Source organism: Scyliorhinus torazame, chromosome 19, assembly GCF_047496885.1.
Source record: "Scyliorhinus torazame isolate Kashiwa2021f chromosome 19, sScyTor2.1, whole genome shotgun sequence".
Taxonomy (NCBI): Eukaryota; Metazoa; Chordata; class Chondrichthyes; order Carcharhiniformes; family Scyliorhinidae; genus Scyliorhinus; species Scyliorhinus torazame.
The window spans coordinates 8,387,458-8,403,976 of record NC_092725.1 but is presented as its reverse complement, the minus strand read 5'-3'; the positions used below and the strand labels follow the sequence as shown (position 1 = coordinate 8,403,976).

The following is a 16,519-nucleotide window of genomic DNA, read 5'->3' as shown; positions in this document are numbered from 1 at the left end:
CGTCTATCTCTCCGTCTATCTCTCTCTCCGTCTATCTCTATCTCTCCGTCTATCTCTATCTCTCCGTCTATCTCTATCTCTCCGTCTATCTCCGTCTCTCCGTCTATCTCCGTCTATCTCCGTCTCTCCGTCTATCTCTCCGTCTATCTCTATCTCTCCGTCTATCTCTATCTCTCCGTCTATCTCTATCTCTCCGTCTATCTCTATCTCTCCGTCTATCTCCATCTCTCCGTCTATCTCCGTCTCTCCGTCTATCTCCGTCTCTCCGTCTATCTCTATCTCTCCGTCTATCTCTATCTCTCCGTCTATCTCTATCTCTCCGTCTATCTCCATCTCTCCGTCTATCTCCGTCTCTCCGTCTATCTCTCCGTCTATCTCCATCTCTCCGTCTATCTCTCCGTCTATCTCCATCTCTCCGTCCATCTCTCCGTCTATCTCCATCTCTCCGTCTATCCGTCTATCTCTATCTCTCCGTCTCTCCGTCTATCTCTATCTCTCCGTCTATCTCTCCGTCTATCTCTATCTCTCCGTCTCTCCGTCTATCTCTATCTCTCCGTCTATCTCTATCTCTCCGTCTATCTCTATCTCTCCGTCTAACTCTATCTCTCCGTCTCTCCGTCTATCTCTATCTCTCCGTCTATCTCTATCTCTCCGTCTATCTCTATCTCTCCGTCTATCTCTATCTCTCCATCTCTCCGTCTCTCCGTCTATTTCTCCGTCTATCTCCGTCTCTCCGTCTATCTCTCCGTCTATCTCTCCGTCTATCTCCATCTCTCCGTCTATCTCTCCGTCTATCTCCGTCTATCTCTCCGTCTATCTCTCCGTCTATCTCTCCGTCTATCTCTGTCTCTCCATCTCTCCGTCTATCTCTCCGTCTATCTCTATCTCTCCGTCTATCTCTATCTCTCCGTCTATCTCTATCTCTCCGTCTATCTCTATCTCTCCGTTTATCTCTCCGTCTATCTCTCCGTCTCTCCGTCTATCTCTATCTCTCCGTCTATCTCTATCTCTCCGTCTATCTCTATCTCTCCGTCTATCTCTCCGTCTATCTCTCCGTCTCTCCGTCTATCTCTATCTCTCCGTCTATCTCTATCTCTCCGTCTATCTCTATCTCTCCGTCTATCTCTCCGTCTATCCGTCTATCTCTATCTCTCCGTCTCTCCGTCTATCTCTATCTCTCCGTCTATCTCTCCGTCTATCACTATCTCTCCGTCTCTCCGTCTATCTCTATCTCTCCGTCTATCTCTATCTCTCCGTCTATCTCTATCTCTCCGTCTCTCCGTCTATCTGTATCTCTCCGTCTATCTCTATCTCTCCGTCTATCTCTATCTCTATCTCTCCGTCCATCTCTCCGTCTATCTCTATCTCTCCGTCTATCTCTACGTCTCTCCGTCTATCTCTATCTCTCCGTCTATCTCTATCTCTCCGTCTATCTCTCCGTCTATCCGTCTATCTCTATCTCTCCGTCTCTCCGTCTATCTCTATCTCTCCGTCTATCTCTCCGTCTATCTCTATCTCTCCGTCTATCTCTATCTCTCCGTCTATCTCTATCTCTCCGTCTATCTCTATCTCTCCGTCTCTCCGTCTATCTGTATCTCTCCGTCTATCTCTATCTCTCCGTCTATCTCTATCTCTATCTCTCCGTCCATCTCTCCGTCTATCTCTATCTCTCCGTCTATCTCTACGTCTCTCCGTCTATCTCTATCTCTCCGTCTATCTCTATCTCTCCGTCTATCTCTATCTCTCCGTCTCTCCGTCTATCTCTATCTCTCCGTCTATCTCTACGTCTCTCCGTCTATCTCTATCTCTCCGTCTATCTCTATCTCTCCGTCTCTCCGTCTATCCGTCTATCTCTCCGTCTATCTCTATCTCTCCGTCTATCTCTATCTCTATCTCTCCGTCCATCTCTCCGTCTATCTCTATCTCTCCGTCTATCTCTACGTCTCTCCGTCTATCTCTATCTCTCCGTCTATCTCTATCTCTCCGTCTATCTCTATCTCTCCGTCTATCTCTATCTCTCCGTCTATCTCTACGTCTCTCCGTCTATCTCTATCTCTCCGTCTATCTCTATCTCTCCGTCTATCTCTATCTCTCCGTCCATCTCTACGTCTATCTCTATCTCTCCGTCCATCTCTCCGTCTATCTCTATCTCTCCGTCTATCTCTACGTCTATCTCTATCTCTCCGTCTATCCGTCTATCTCTCCGTCTATCCGTCTATCTCTATCTCTCCGTCTATCTCTCCGTCTATCTCTATCTCTCCGTCTATCTCTCCGTCTATCTCTATCTCTCCGTCTATCTCTATCTCTCCGTCTATCTCTATCTCTCCGTCTATCTCTCCGTCTATCTCTATCTCTCCGTCTCTCCGTCTATCCGTCTATCTCTCCGTCTATCCGTCTATCTCTCCGTCTATCTCTATCTCTCCGTCTATCTCTATCTCTCCGTCTATCTCCGTCTCTCCGTCTATCTCTATCTATCCGTCTATCTCTATCTCTCCGTCTATCTCTATCTCTCCGTCTATCTCTATCTCTCCGTCTATCTCCGTCTCTCCGTCTATCTCTATCTATCCGTCTATCTCTATCTCTCCGTCTATCTCTCCGTCTATCCGTCTATCTCTCCGTCTATCTCTATCTCACCGTCTATCTCCGTCTCTCCGTCTATCTCCATTTATCCGTCTATCTCCATCTATCCATCTGTCTCTCCGTCTATCTCTCCGTCTCTCCGTCTATCTCCGTCTCTCCGTCTATCTCTCCGTCTATCTCCGTCTGTCTCTCCGTCTATCTCTATCTCTCCGTCTATCTCTATCTCTCCGTCTATCTCTACGTCTATCTCTATCTCTCCGTCCATCTCTCCGTCTATCTCTACGTCTATCTCTATCTCTCCGTCCATCTCTCCGTCTATCTCTATCTCTCCGTCTATCTCTACGTCTATCTCTATCTCTCCGTCTATCTCTACGTCTATCTCTATCTCTCCGTCTATCTGTCTATCTCTCCGTCTATCCGTCTATCTCTATCTCTCCGTCCATCTCTCCGTCTATCTCTATCTCTCCGTCTATCTCTCCGTCTATCTCTATCTCTCCGTCCATCTCTCCGTCTATCTCTATCTCTCCGTCCATCTCTACGTCTATCTCTATCTCTCCGTCCATCTCTCCGTCTATCTCTATCTCTCCGTCTATCTCTACGTCTATCTCTATCTCTCCGTCTATCTCTACGTCTATCTCTATCTCTCCGTCTATCCGTCTATCTCTCCGTCTATCCGTCTATCTCTATCTCTCCGTCCATCTCTCCGTCTATCTCTATCTCTCCGTCTATCTCTCCGTCTATCTCTATCTCTCCGTCTATCTCTATCTCTCCGTCTATCTCTCCGTCTATCTCTATCTCTCCGTCTCTCCGTCTATCCGTCTATCTCTCCGTCTATCCGTCTATCTCTCCGTCTATCTCTATCTCTCCGTCTATCTCTATCTCTCCGTCTATCTCTATCTCTCCGTCTATCTCCGTCTCTCCGTCTATCTCTATCTATCCGTCTATCTCTATCTCTCCGTCTATCTCTCCGTCTATCCGTCTATCTCTCCGTCTATCTCTATCTCTCCGTCTATCTCCGTCTCTCCGTCTATCTCCATTTATCCGTCTATCTCCATCTATCCATCTGTCTCTCCGTCTATCTCTCCGTCTCTCCGTCTATCTCCGTCTCTCCGTCTATCTCTCCGTCTATCTCTCCGTCTCTCCGTCTATCTCCGTCTCTCCGTCTATCTCTCCGTCTATCTCTCCGTCTCTCCGTCTATCTCCGTCTCTCCGTCTATCTCTCCGTCTATCTCTATCTCTCCGTCTATCTCTATCTCTCCGTCTATCTCTCCGTCTCTCCGTCTATCTCCGTCTCTCCGTCTATCTCTCCGTCTATCTCTCTCTCCGTCTATCTCTATCTCTCCGTCTATCTCTATCTCTCCGTCTATCTCTATCTCTCCGTCTATCTCTATCTCTCCGTCTATCTCTATCTCTCCGTCTATCTCTCCGTCTATCTCTATCTCTCCGTCTATCTCTATCTCTCCGTCTATCTCTATCTCTCCGTCTATCTCCGTCTCTCCGTCTATCTCCGTCTCTCCGTCTATCTCTATCTCTCCGTCTATCTCTATCTCTCCGTCTATCTCTATCTCTCCGTCTATCTCCATCTCTCCGTCTATCTCCGTCTCTCCGTCTATCTCTCCGTCTATCTCCATCTCTCCGTCTATCTCTCCGTCTATCTCCATCTCTCCGTCCATCTCTCCGTCTATCTCCATCTCTCCGTCTATCCGTCTATCTCTATCTCTCCGTCTCTCCGTCTATCTCTATCTCTCCGTCTATCTCTCCGTCTATCTCTATCTCTCCGTCTCTCCGTCTATCTCTATCTCTCCGTCTATCTCTATCTCTCCGTCTATCTCTATCTCTCCGTCTAACTCTATCTCTCCGTCTCTCCGTCTATCTCTATCTCTCCGTCTATCTCTATCTCTCCGTCTATCTCTATCTCTCCGTCTATCTCTATCTCTCCATCTCTCCGTCTCTCCGTCTATTTCTCCGTCTATCTCCGTCTCTCCGTCTATCTCTCCGTCTATCTCTCCGTCTATCTCCATCTCTCCGTCTATCTCTCCGTCTATCTCCGTCTATCTCTCCGTCTATCTCTCCGTCTATCTCTCCGTCTATCTCTGTCTCTCCATCTCTCCGTCTATCTCTCCGTCTATCTCTATCTCTCCGTCTATCTCTATCTCTCCGTCTATCTCTATCTCTCCGTCTATCTCTATCTCTCCGTTTATCTCTCCGTCTATCTCTATCTCTCCGTCTCTCCGTCTATCTCTATCTCTCCGTCTATCTCTATCTCTCCGTCTATCTCTATCTCTCCGTCTATCTCTCCGTCTATCCGTCTATCTCTATCTCTCCGTCTCTCCGTCTATCTCTATCTCTCCGTCTATCTCTCCGTCTATCTCTATCTCTCCGTCTCTCCGTCTATCTCTATCTCTCCGTCTATCTCTATCTCTCTGTCTATCTCTATCTCTCCGTCTATCTCCGTCTCTCCGTCTATCTCTATCTATCCGTCTATCTCTATCTCTCCGGTAGCATTGTGGATAGCACAATTGCTTCACAGCTCCAGGGTCCCGGGTTCGATTCCGGCTTGGGTCACTGTCTGTGCGGAGTCTGCACGTCCTCCCCGTGTCTGCGTGGGTTTCCTCCGGGTGCTCCGGTTTCCTCCCACAGTCCAGGGATGTGCAGGTTAGGTGGATTGGCCGTGATAAATTGCCCTTACGTGTCCAGAATTGCCCTTAGTGTTGGGTGGAGGTGTTGAGTTTGGGTAGGGTGCTCTTTCCAAGAGCTGGTGCAGACTCAAAGGGCCGAATGGCCTCCTTCTGCACTGAAAATTCAATGATAATCTATGATTAACCTAGGACAAAGGTTCGGCACAACATCGTGGGCCGAAGGGCCTGTTCTGTGCTGTATTTTTCTATGTTCTATGTACCCCGGGGAGAGTCGGTGCCCGTGGGGGTGGGGGGTGGGGAATGCCTGCACTCTGGGCAGAGCCAGTACTCCCAGGCTGCGGGCCGGACGTTGATTTATTAAATTGTCTCTCACCATCAGGAGCTGGAAGGCAGCATGTGCGGAGCTCAGGGACACATGAGGACGGACCTCCATTCTGGTCGGTCACAGAGGAATGCGGGCTGTGAGCTGAACTCCTCAGAGTGTGCGACTGACAAGACAAGGCCGAGAAGCCTGAGCCAGGTCTGTGAGCCTGGTAGGGAGAGGGTGAGAGTGTACAGTGTGCGCCATGGCAAGGAGATTGAGCTCGAATCTGACAGCAGTCTGATTCTGGAGTCCGTCAGCGAGTGCACCTCACAGGAGGGAGAAAGTGACAGTCCAGATCGCACAAGCACATCTCCCAGAGTCGGAGAGGAGTGGATGGTAAATGTGAGGGAGTGAGGGTGAGAGGAAGGGGTAGGACGGAGGGTGAGAGGAAGGGGTAGGAAGGAGGGTGAGGGGAAGGGGTAGGAAGGAGGGTGAGGGGAAGGGGTAGGAAGGAGGGTGAGGGGAAGGGGTAGGAAGGAGGGTGAGGGGAAGGGGTAGGAAGGAGGGTGAGGGGAAGGGGTAGGATGGAGGGTGAGGGGAATGGGTAGGAAGGAGGGTGAGGGGAAGGGGTAGGATGGAGGGGAAGGGGTAGGATGGAGGGTGAGGGGAAGGGGTAGGAAGGAGGGTGAGGGGAAGGGGCAGGAAGGAGGGTGAGGGGAATGGGTAGGAAGGAGGGTGAGGGGAAGGGGTAGGATGGAGGGGAAGGGGTAGGATGGAGGGTGAGGGGAAGGGGTAGGAAGGAGGGTGAGAGGAAGGGGTAGGAAGGAGGGTGAGGGGAAGGGGTAGGAAGGAGGGTGAGGGGAAGGGGTAGGAAGGAGGGTGAGGGGAAGGGGTAGGAAGGAGGGTGAGGGGAAGGGGTAGGAAGGAGGGTGAGGGGAAGGGGTAGGATGGAGGGTGAGGGGAAGGGGTAGGAAGGAGGGTGAGGGGAAGGGGTAGGATGGAGGGGAAGGGGTAGGATGGAGGGTGAGGGGAAGGGGTAGGAAGGAGGGTGAGGGGAAGGGGCAGGAAGGAGGGTGAGGGGAATGGGTAGGAAGGAGGGTGAGGGGAAGGGGTAGGATGGAGGGGAAGGGGTAGGATGGAGGATGAGGGGAAGGGGTAGGAAGGAGGGTGAGGGGAAGGGGCAGGAAGGAGGGTGAGGGGAAGGGGCAGGAAGGAGGGTGAGGGGCAGGGGTAGGATGGAGGGGAAGGGATAGGATGGAGGGTGAGGGGAAGGGGTAGGGTGGAGGGTGAGGGGCAGGGGTAGGAAGGAGGGTGAGGGGAAGGGGTAGGAAGAAGGGTGAGGGGAAGGGGTAGGATGGATGGGGAGGGGGAGGGTGAGGAGAAGGGGTAGGGTGAGGGGTAGGAAGGAGGGGGAAGGAGAGAGCGACTGGGGTAGGGCGGAAAGAGGGGGAGTAGGGGAGGGACGGTGAGGGGAGGTTAAAGGCGAGTGGAGGGATAAGGAGGGACGGTTGTGGAGGTTGAGGGGATGAAGAGACGTGGGGAGGGAGGGGGAGGGTGAGGGTGAGTTTGTGTTTTGGGAGGGAGGGTGAGGAGGAGTTTGTGTTTTGGGAGGGAGGGTGAGGGTGAGTTTGTTTCGGGAGGGAGGGTGAGGGGGAGTTTGTGTTTTGCGAGGGAGGGTGAGGGGGAGTTTGTGTTTTGCGAGGGAGGGTGAGGGGGAGTTTGTGTTTTGCGAGGGAGGGTGAGGGGGAGTTTGTGTTTTGCGAGGGAGGGTGAGGGGGTGTTTGTGTTTAGGGAGGGAGGGTGAGGGGGAGTTTGTGTTTTGGGAGGGAGGGTGAGGGGGAGTTTGTGTTTAGGGAGGGAGGGTGAGGGGGAGTTTGTGTTTAGGGAGGGAGGGTGAGGGGGAGTTGGTGTTTTGGGAGGGAGGGCGAGGGGGAGTTTGTGATTTGGGAGGGAGGGTGAGGGGGAGTTTGTGTTTTGGGAGGGAGGGTGAGGGGGAGTTTGTGTTTTGGGAGGGAGGGTGAGGGGGAGTTGGTGTTTTGGGAGGGAGGGTGAGGGGGAGTTTCTGTTTTGGGAGGGAGGGTGAGGAGGAGTTGGTGTTTAGGGAGGGAGGGTGAGGGGGAGTTTGTGTTTTGCGAGGGAGGGTGAGGGGAGTTGGTGTTTTGGGAGGGAGGGTGAGGGGGAGTTTGTGTTTTGGGAGGGAGGGTGACGGGGAGTTTGTGTTTTGGGAGGGAGGGTGAGGGGGAGTTTGTGTTTTGGGAGGGAGCGTTAGGGGGAGTTTGTGTTTTCAGAGGGAGGTTGAGGGGGAGTTTGTGTTTTGGGAGGGAGGGTGAGGAGGAGTTTGTGTTTTGGGAGGGAGGGTGAGGGGGAGTTTGTGGTTTGGGAGGGAGGGTGAGGGGAGTTGGTGTTTCGGGAGGGAGGGTGAGGGGGAGTTGGTGTTTTGGGAGGGAGGGTGAGAGGGAGTTTGTGTTTTGGGAGGGAGGGTGAGGAGGAGTTTGTGTTTTGGGAGAGAGGGTGAGGGGGAATTTGTGTTTTGGGAGGGAGGGTGAGTGAGAGTTTGTGTTTCGGGAGGGAGGGTGAGGGGGAGTTGGTGTTTTGGGAGGGAGGGTGAGGGGGATTTTCTGTTTTGGGAGGGAGGGTGAGGAGGAGTTGGAGTTTAGGGAGGGAGGGTGAGGGAGAGTTTGTGTTTTGGGAGGGAGGGTGAGGGGAAGTTTATGTTTTGGGAGGGAGGGTGAGGAGGAGTTTGTGTTTTGGGAGGGAGGGTGAGGGGGAGTTTGTGTTTTGGGAGGGAGGGTGAGGGGGAGTTGGTGTTTTGGGAGGGCGGGTGAGGGGGAATTGGTGTTTAGGGAGGGAGGGTGAGGGGGAGTTGGTGTTTTGGGAGGGAGGGTGAGGGGGAGTTTGTGTTATACGAGGGAGGGTGAGGGGGAGTTGGTGTTTCGGGAGGGAGGGTGACGGGGAGTTTGTGTTTTGGGAGGGAGGGTGAGGGGGAGTTTGTGTTTTGGGAGGGAGGGTGAGGGGGAGTTTGTGTTTTGGGAGGGAGGGTGACGGGGAGTTTGTGTTTTGGGAGGGAGGGTGACGGGGAATTTGTGTTTTGGGAGGGAGGGTGAGGGGGAGTTGGTGTTTAGGGAGGGAGAGCGGGAGTTGGTGTTTTGGGAGGGAGGGTGAGGGGGAGCTTGTGTTTTGGGAGGGAGGGTGAGGGGGAGTTTGTGTTTTGGGAGGGAGGGTGACGGGGAGTTTGTGTTTTGGGAGGGAGGGTGAGGGGGAGTTTGTGTTTTGGGAGGGAGCGTGAGGGGGAGTTTGTGTTTTCAGAGGGAGGTTGAGGGGGAGTTTGTGTTTTGGGAGGGAGGGTGAGGAGGAGTTTGTGTTTTGGGAGGGAGGGTGAGGGGGAGTTTGTGGTTTGGGAGGGAGGGTGAGGGGAGTTGGTGTTTCGGGAGGGAGGGTGAGGGGGAGTTGGTGTTTTGGGAGGGAGGGTGAGAGGGAGTTTGTGTTTTGGGAGGGAGGGTGAGGAGGAGTTTGTGTTTTGGGAGAGAGGGTGAGGGGGAATTTGTGTTTTGGGAGGGAGGGTGAGTGAGAGTTTGTGTTTCGGGAGGGAGGGTGAGGGGGAGTTGGTGTTTTGGGAGGGAGGGTGAGGGGGATTTTCTGTTTTGGGAGGGAGGGTGAGGAGGAGTTGGAGTTTAGGGAGGGAGGGTGAGGGGGATTTGTGTTTTGGGAGGGAGGGTGAGGGGGAGTTTATGTTTTGGGAGGGAGGGTGAGGAGGAGTTTGTGTTTTGGGAGGGAGGGTGAGGGGGAGTTTGTGTTTTGGGAGGGAGGGTGAGGGGGAGTTGGTGTTTTGGGAGGGAGGGTGAGGGGGAATTGGTGTTTAGGGAGGGAGGGTGAGGGGGAGTTGGTGTTTTGGGAGGGAGGGTGAGGGGGAGTTTGTGTTTTACGAGGGAGGGTGAGGGGGAGTTGGTGTTTAGGGAGGGAGAGGGGGAGTTGGTGTTTTGGGAGGTAGGGTGAGGGGGAGCTTGTGTTTTGGGAGGGAGGGTGAGGGGGAGTTTGTGTTTTGGGAGGGAGGGTGACGGGGAGTTGGTGTTTTGGGAGGGAGGGTGAGGGGGAGTTTGTGTTTTCGGAGGGAGGATGAGGGGGAGGTTGTGTTTTGCGAGGGAGGGTGAGGGGGTGTTTGTGTTTTGCGAGGGCGTGTGAGGGGGAGTTGGTGTTTTGGGAGGGAGGGTGAGGGGGAGTTTGTGTTTTGGGAGGGAGGGTGAGGGGGAGTTGGTGTTTTGCGAGGGAGGGTGAGGGGGAGTTGGTGTTTTGGGAGGGAGGGTGAGGGGGAGTTGGTGTTTTGGGAGGGAGGGTGAGGGGGAGTTTGTGTTTTGGGAGGGAGGGTGACGGGGAGTTTGTGTTTTGGGAGGGAGGGTGAGGGGGAGTTTGTGTTTTGGGAGGGAGCGTGAGGGGGAGTTTGTGTTTTGGGAGGGAGGTTGAGGGGTTGTTTGTGTTTTGGGAGGGAGGGTGAGGAGGAGTTTGTGTTTTGGGAGGGAAGGTGAGGGGAGTTTGTGGTTTGGGAGGGAGGGTGAGGGGAGTTGGTGTTTCGGGAGGGAGGGTGAGGCGGGGTTGGTGTTTTGGGAGGGAGGGTGAGGGGGAGTTTGTGTTTTGGGAGGGAGGGTGAGGAGGAGTTTGTGTTTTGGGAGAGAGGGTGACGGGGAGTTTGTGTTTTGGGAGGGAGGGTGAGCGGGAGTTTGTGTTTATGGAGGGAGAGTGAGGGGGATTTTGTGTTTTGGGAGGTATGGTGAGGGGGAGTTTGTGTTTTTGGAGGGAGGGTGAGGGGGAGTTTGTGTTTTGGGAGGGAGGGTGACGGGGAGTTTGTGTTTTGGGACGGAGGGTGAGGGGGTGTTTGTGTTTTGGGAGGGTGGGTGAGGGGGAGTTGGTGTTTTGGGAGGGAGGGTGAGGAGGTGTTGGTGTTTAGGGAGGGAGGGTGAGGGGGAGTTGGTGTTTTGGGAGGGAGGGTGAGGGGGAGTTTGTGTTTTACGAGGGAGGGTGAGGGGGAGTTGGTGTTTAGGGAGGGAGAGGGGGAGTTGGTGTTTTGGGAGGTAGGGTGAGGGGGAGCTTGTGTTTTGGGAGGGAGGGTGAGGGGGAGTTTGTGTTTTGGGAGGGAGGGTGACGGGGAGTTGGTGTTTTGGGAGGGAGGGTGAGGGGGAGTTTGTGTTTTCGGAGGGAGGATGAGTGGGAGGTCGTGTTTTGCGAGGGAGGGTGAGGGGGTGTTTGTGTTTTGCGAGGGCGTGTGAGGGGGAGTTGGTGTTTTGGGAGGGAGGGTGAGGGGGAGTTTGTGTTTTGGGAGGGAGGGTGAGGGGGAGTTTGTGTTTTGCGAGGGAGGGTGAGGGGGAGTTGGTGTTTTGGGAGGGAGGGTGAGGGGGAGTTGGTGTTTTGGGAGGGAGGGTGAGGGGGAGTTTGTGTTTTGGGAGGGAGGGTGACGGGGAGTTTGTGTTTTGGGAGGGAGGGTGAGGGGGAGTTTGTGTTTTGGGAGGGAGCGTGAGGGGGAGTTTGTGTTTTGGGAGGGAGGTTGAGGGGTTGTTTGTGTTTTGGGAGGGAGGGTGAGGAGGAGTTTGTGTTTTGGGAGGGAAGGTGAGGGGAGTTTGTGGTTTGGGAGGGAGGGTGAGGGGAGTTGGTGTTTCGGGAGGGAGGGTGAGGCGGGGTTGGTGTTTTGGGAGGGAGGGTGAGGGGGAGTTTGTGTTTTGGGAGGGAGGGTGAGGAGGAGTTTGTGTTTTGGGAGAGAGGGTGACGGGGAGTTTGTGTTTTGGGAGGGAGGGTGAGCGGGAGTTTGTGTTTATGGAGGGAGAGTGAGGGGGATTTTGTGTTTTGGGAGGTATGGTGAGGGGGAGTTTGTGTTTTTGGAGGGAGGGTGATGGGGAGTTTGTGTTTCGGGAGGGAGGGTGACGGGGAGTTTGTGTTTTGGGAGGGAGGGTGAGGGGGTGTTTGTGTTTTGGGAGGGTGGGTGAGGGGGAGTTGGTGTTTTGGGAGGGAGGGTGAGGAGGTGTTGGTGTTTTGGGTGGGAGGGTGAGGGGGAGTTTTTGTTTTGGGAGGGAGGGTGAGGGGGAGTTTGTGTTTTGGGAGGGAGGGTGAGGGGGAGTTTGTGTTTAGGGAGGGAGGGTGAGGGGGAGTTTGTGCTTTGGGATGGAGGGTGAGGGGGAGTTTGTGTTTTGGGAGGGAGGGTGAGGGGGAGTTGGTGTTTTGGGAGGGAGCGTGAGGGGGAGTTTGTGTTTTGGGAGGGAGGTTGAGGGGGAGTTTGTGTTTTGGGAGGGAGGGTGAGGAGGAGTTTGTGTTTTGGGAGGGAGGGTGAGGGGGAGTTTGTGTTTTGCGGGAGGGAGGGTGAGGGGAGTTGGTGTTTCGGGAGGGAGGGTGAGGGGGAGTTGGTGTTTTGGGAGGGAGGGTGAGGGGGAGTTTGTGTTTTGGGAGGGAGGGTGAGGAGGAGTTTGTGTTTTGGGAGGGAGGGTGAGGGGGAGTTTGTGTTTTGGGAGGGAGGGTGAGGGGGAGTTTGTGTTTTGGGAGGGAGGGTAAGGGGGAGTTGGTGTGTTGGGAGGGAGGGTGAGGGGGAGTTTGTGTTTTGGGAGGGAGGGTGAGGGGGAGTTGGTGTTTTGGGAGGGAGGGTGAGGGGGAGTTGGTGTTTAGGGAGGGTGAGGGTGAGTTTGTGTTTTGGGAGGGAGGGGGAGGGGGAGTTTGTGTTTTGGGAGGGAGGGTGAGGGGGAGTTTGTGTTTTGGGAGGGAGGGTGAGGGGGAGTTGGTGTTTTAGGAGGGAGGGTGAGGGGGAGTTTCTGTTTTGGGAGGGAGGGTGAGGGGGAGTTGGTGTTTAGGGTGGGAGGGTGAGGGGGAGTTTGTGTTTTGGGAGGGAGGGTGAGGGGGAGTTTATGTTTTGGGAGGGAGGGTGAGGAGGAGTTTGTGTTTTGGGAGGGAGGGTGAGGGGGAGTTGGGCTTTGAGAGGGAGGGTGAGGGGAGTTGCTGTTTTGGGAGGGAGGGTGAGGGGGAGTTGGTGTTTTGGGAGGGAGGGTGAGGGGGAGTTTGTGTTTTGGGAGGGAGGGTGAGGGGGAGTTTGTGTTTTGCGAGGGAGGGTGAGGGGAGTTGGTGTTTTGGGAGGGAGGGTGAGGGGGAGTTGGTGTTTTGGGAGGGAGGGTGAGGGGGAGTTTGTGTTTTGGGAGGGAGGGTGACGGGGAGTTTGTGTTTTGGGAGGGAGGGTGATGGGGAGTTTGTGTTTTGGGAGGGAGCGTGAGGAGGAGTTTGTGTTTTGGGAGGGAGGTTGAGGGGGAGTTTGTGTTTTGGGAGGGAGGGTGAGGGTGAGTTTGTGTTTTGCGAGAGAGGGTGAGGGGAGTTGGCGTTTTGGGAGGGAGGCTGAGGGGGAGTTTGTGTTTTGCGAGGGAGGGTGAGGGGGTGTTTGTGTTTTGCGAGGGCGTGTGAGGGGGAGTTGGTGTTTTGGGAGGGAGGTTGAGGGGGAGTTTGTGTTTTGGGAGGGAGGGTGAGGGGGAGTTTGTGTTTTGCGAGAGAGGGTGAGGGGAGTTGGCGTTTTGGGAGGGAGGCTTAGGGGGAGTTGGTGTTTTGGGAGGGAGGGTGAGGGGGAGTTTGTGTTTTGGGAGGGAGGGTGACGGGGAGTTTGTGTTTTGGGAGGGAGGGTGAGGGGGAGTTTGTGTTTTGGGAGGGAGCGTGAGGGGGAGTTTGTGTTTTGGGAGGGAGGTTGAGGGGGAGTTTGTGTTTTGGGAGGGAGGGTGAGGAGGAGTTTGTGTTTTGGGTGGGAGGGTGAGGGGGAGTTTGTGGTTTGGGAGGGAGGGTGAGGGGAGTTGGTGTTTCAGGAGGGAGGGTGAGGGGGAGTTGGTGTTTTGGGAGGGAGGGTGAGGGGGAGTTTGTGTTTTGGGAGGGAGGGTGAGGAGGAGTTTGTGTTTTGGGAGAGAGGGTGAGGGGGAGTTTGTGTTTTGGGTGGGAGGGTGAGGGCGAGTTTGTGTTTAGGGAGGGAGGGTGAGGGGGAGTTTGTGTTTTGGGAGGGAGGGTGAGGGGGAGTTTGTGTTTCGGGAGGGAGGGTGAGGGGGAGTTGGTGTTTTGGGAGGGAGGGTGAGGGGGAGTTTGTGTTTTGGGAGGGATGGTGAGTGAGAGTTTGTGTTTCGGGAGGGAGGGTGAGGGGGAGTTGGTGTTTTGGGAGGGAGGGTGAGGGGGATTTTCTGTTTTGGGAGGGAGGGTGAGGAGGAGTTGGAGTTTAGGGAGGGAGGGTGAGGGGGAGTTTGTGTTTTGGGAGGGAGGGTGAGGGGGAGTTTGTGTTTTGGGAGGGAGGGTGAGGGGGAGTTTGTGTTTTGGGAGGGAGGGTGAGGGGGAGTTGTTGTTTTGGGAGGGAGGGTGAGGGGGAGTTTGTGTTTTACGAGGGAGGGTGAGGGGGAGTTGGTGTTTAGGGAGGGAGAGGGGGAGTTGGTGTTTTGGGAGGGAGGGTGAGGGGGAGCTTGTGTTTTGGGAGGGAGGGTGAGGGGGAGTTTGTGTTTTGGGAGGGAGGGTGAGGGGGAGTTGGTGTTTTGGGAGGGAGGGTGAGGGGGAGTTTGTGTTTTCGGAGGGAGGATGAGGGGGAGGTTGTGTTTTGCGAGGGAGGGTGAGGGGGTGTTTGTGTTTTGCGAGGGCGTGTGAGGGGGAGTTGGTGTTTTGGGAGGGAGGGTGAGGGGGAGTTGGTGTTTTGGGAGGGAGGGTGAGGGGGAGATTGTGTTTTGGGAGGGAGCGTGAGGGGGAGTTTGTGTTTTGGGAGGGAGGTTGAGGGGGAGTTTGTGTTTTGGGAGGGAGGGTGAGGAGGAGTTTGTGTTTTGGGAGGGAGGGTGAGGGGGAGTTTGTGGTTTGGGAGGGAGGGTGAGGGGGAGTTGCTGTTTTGGGAGGGTGAGGGGGAGTTGGTGTTTAGGGAGTGTGAGGGGGAGTTGGTGTTTAGGGAGGGTGAGGGGGAGTTGGTGTTTTGCGAGGGTGAGGGGGAGTTGGTGTTTTGGGAGGGTGAGGGGGAGTTGGTGTTTTGGGAGGGTGAGGGGGAGTTGGTGTTTAGGGAGGGAGGGTGAGGGGGAGTTGGTGTTTTAGGTCGGTGAGGGGGAGTTGGTGTTTAGGGAGGGAGGGTGAGGGGGAGTTGGTGTTTTGGGAGGGAGGGTGAGGGGGAGTTGGTGTTTAGGGAGGGTGAGGGGGAGTTGGTGTTTAGGGAGGGAGGGAGGGTGAGGGGTAGTTGGTGTTTTGGGAGGGAGGGTGAGGGGTAGTTGGTGTTTAGGGAGGGTGAGGGGGAGTTGGTGTTTAGGGAGGGTGAGGGGGAGTTGGTGTTTTGGGAGGGTGAGGGGGAGTTGGTGTTTAGGGAGGGTGAGGGGGAGTTGGTGTTTAGGGAGGGTGAGGGGGAGCTGGTGTTTAGGGAGGGCGAGGGGGAGTTGCTGTTTAGGGAGGGTGAGGGGGAGTTGGTGTTTTGAGAGGGGGAGTTGGTGTTTAGGGAGGGAGGGTGAGGGGGAGTTGATGTTTTGTGAGGGTGAGGGGCAGTTTGTGTTTAGGGAGGGAGGGTGAGGGGGAGTTGGTGTTTTGGGAGGGAGGGTGAGGGGGAGTTGATGTTTTGGGAGAGAGGGTGAGGGGGAGTTTGTGTTTATGGAGGGTAAGGGGGAGTTGGTGTTTAGGGAGGGTGAGGGGAGTTGGTGTTTAGGGAGGGAGGGTGAGAGGGAGTTGGTGTTTTGGGAGGGTGAGGGGGAGTTGGTGTTTTGGGAGGGTGTGGGGGAGTTGGTGTTTTGGAAGGGTGAGGGGGAGTTGGTGTTTTGGTAGCGTGAGGGGGAGTTGGTGTTTTGGGAGGGTGAGGGGGAGTTGGTGTTTATGGAGGGAGAGTGAGGGGGAGTTGGTGTTTTGGGTCGGTGAGGGAGAGTTGGTGGTTAGGGAGGGAGGGTGAGTGGGAGTTGGTGTTTTGGGAGGGTGAGGGGGAGTTGGTGTTTAGGGAGGGTGAGGGGGAGTTGGTGTTTAGGGAGGGAGGGAGGGAGGGTGAGGGGGAGTTGGTGTTTTGGGAGGGAGGGTGAGGTGTAGTTGGTGTTTAGGGAGGGTGAGGGGGAGTTGGTGTTTAGGGAGGGTGAGGGGGAGTTGGTGTTTTGGGAGGATGAGGGGGAGTTGGTGTTTAGTGAGGGTGAGGGGGAGTTGGTGTTTAGGGAGGGTGAGGGGGAGTTGGTGTTTAGGGAGGGTGAGGGGGAGTTGATGTTTTGGGAGGGTGAGGGGGAGTTGGTGTTTAGGGAGGGAGGGTGAGGGGGAGTTGATGTTTTGTGAGGGTGAGGGGGAGTTTGTGTTTAGGGAGGGAGGGTGAGGGGGAGTTGGTGTTTTGGGAGGTAGCGTGAGGGGGAGTTGGTGTTTTGGGAGGGTGAGGGGGAGTTGGTGTTTTGGGAGGGTGAGTGTGAGTTGGTGTTTTGGGAGGGTGAGGGGGAGTTGGTGTTTAGGGAGGGTGAGGGGGAGTTGGTGTTTAGGGAGGGAGGGTGAGGGGGAGTTGGTGTTTTGGGAGGGTGAGGGGGAGTTGGTGTTTAGGGAGGGTGAGGGGGAGTTGGTGTTTAGGGAGGGTGAGGGGGAGTTTCTGTTTTGGGAGGGAGGGTGAGGGGGAGTTTGTGTTTTGCGAGGGAGGGTGAGCGGGAGTTTGTGTTTAGGGAGGGAGGGTGAGGGCGAGTTTGTGTTTTGGGAGGTAGGGTGAGGGGAAGTTTGTGTTTAGGGAGGGAGGGTGAGGGGGAGTTTGTGTTTTGGGAGGGAGGGTGAGGGGGAGTTTGTGTTTAGGGAGGGAGGGTGAGGGGGAGTTTGTGTTTTGGGAGGGAGGGTGAGGGGGAGTTTGTGTTTTGGGAGGGAGGGTGAGGGGGAGTTTGTGTTTTGGGAGGGAGGGTGAGGGGGAGTTTGTGTTTAGGGAGGGTGAGGGGGAGTTAGTGTTTTGGGAGGTAGGGTGAGGAGGAGTTGGTGTTTAGGGAGGGTGGGGGGAGTTGGTGTTTAGGGAGTGTGAGGGGGAGTTGGTGTTTAGGGAGGGTGAGGGGGAGTTGGT

At 55.1% G+C, this 16,519-nt stretch overlaps 1 protein-coding gene across 1 annotated transcript in view; it reads left to right on the top strand.

Annotated features, from left to right (window-relative positions):
• Positions 1–16,519, top strand: part of LOC140396616 (inactive serine/threonine-protein kinase TEX14-like) — a 255,190-nt gene that overhangs the window by 177,022 nt on the left and 61,649 nt on the right. Inside the window, exon 14 of the mRNA XM_072485410.1 lies at positions 5,599–5,919. Within this exon, the coding sequence (XP_072341511.1) occupies positions 5,599–5,919 (321 nt within the window). The remainder of the gene's footprint in view (positions 1–5,598; positions 5,920–16,519) is intronic.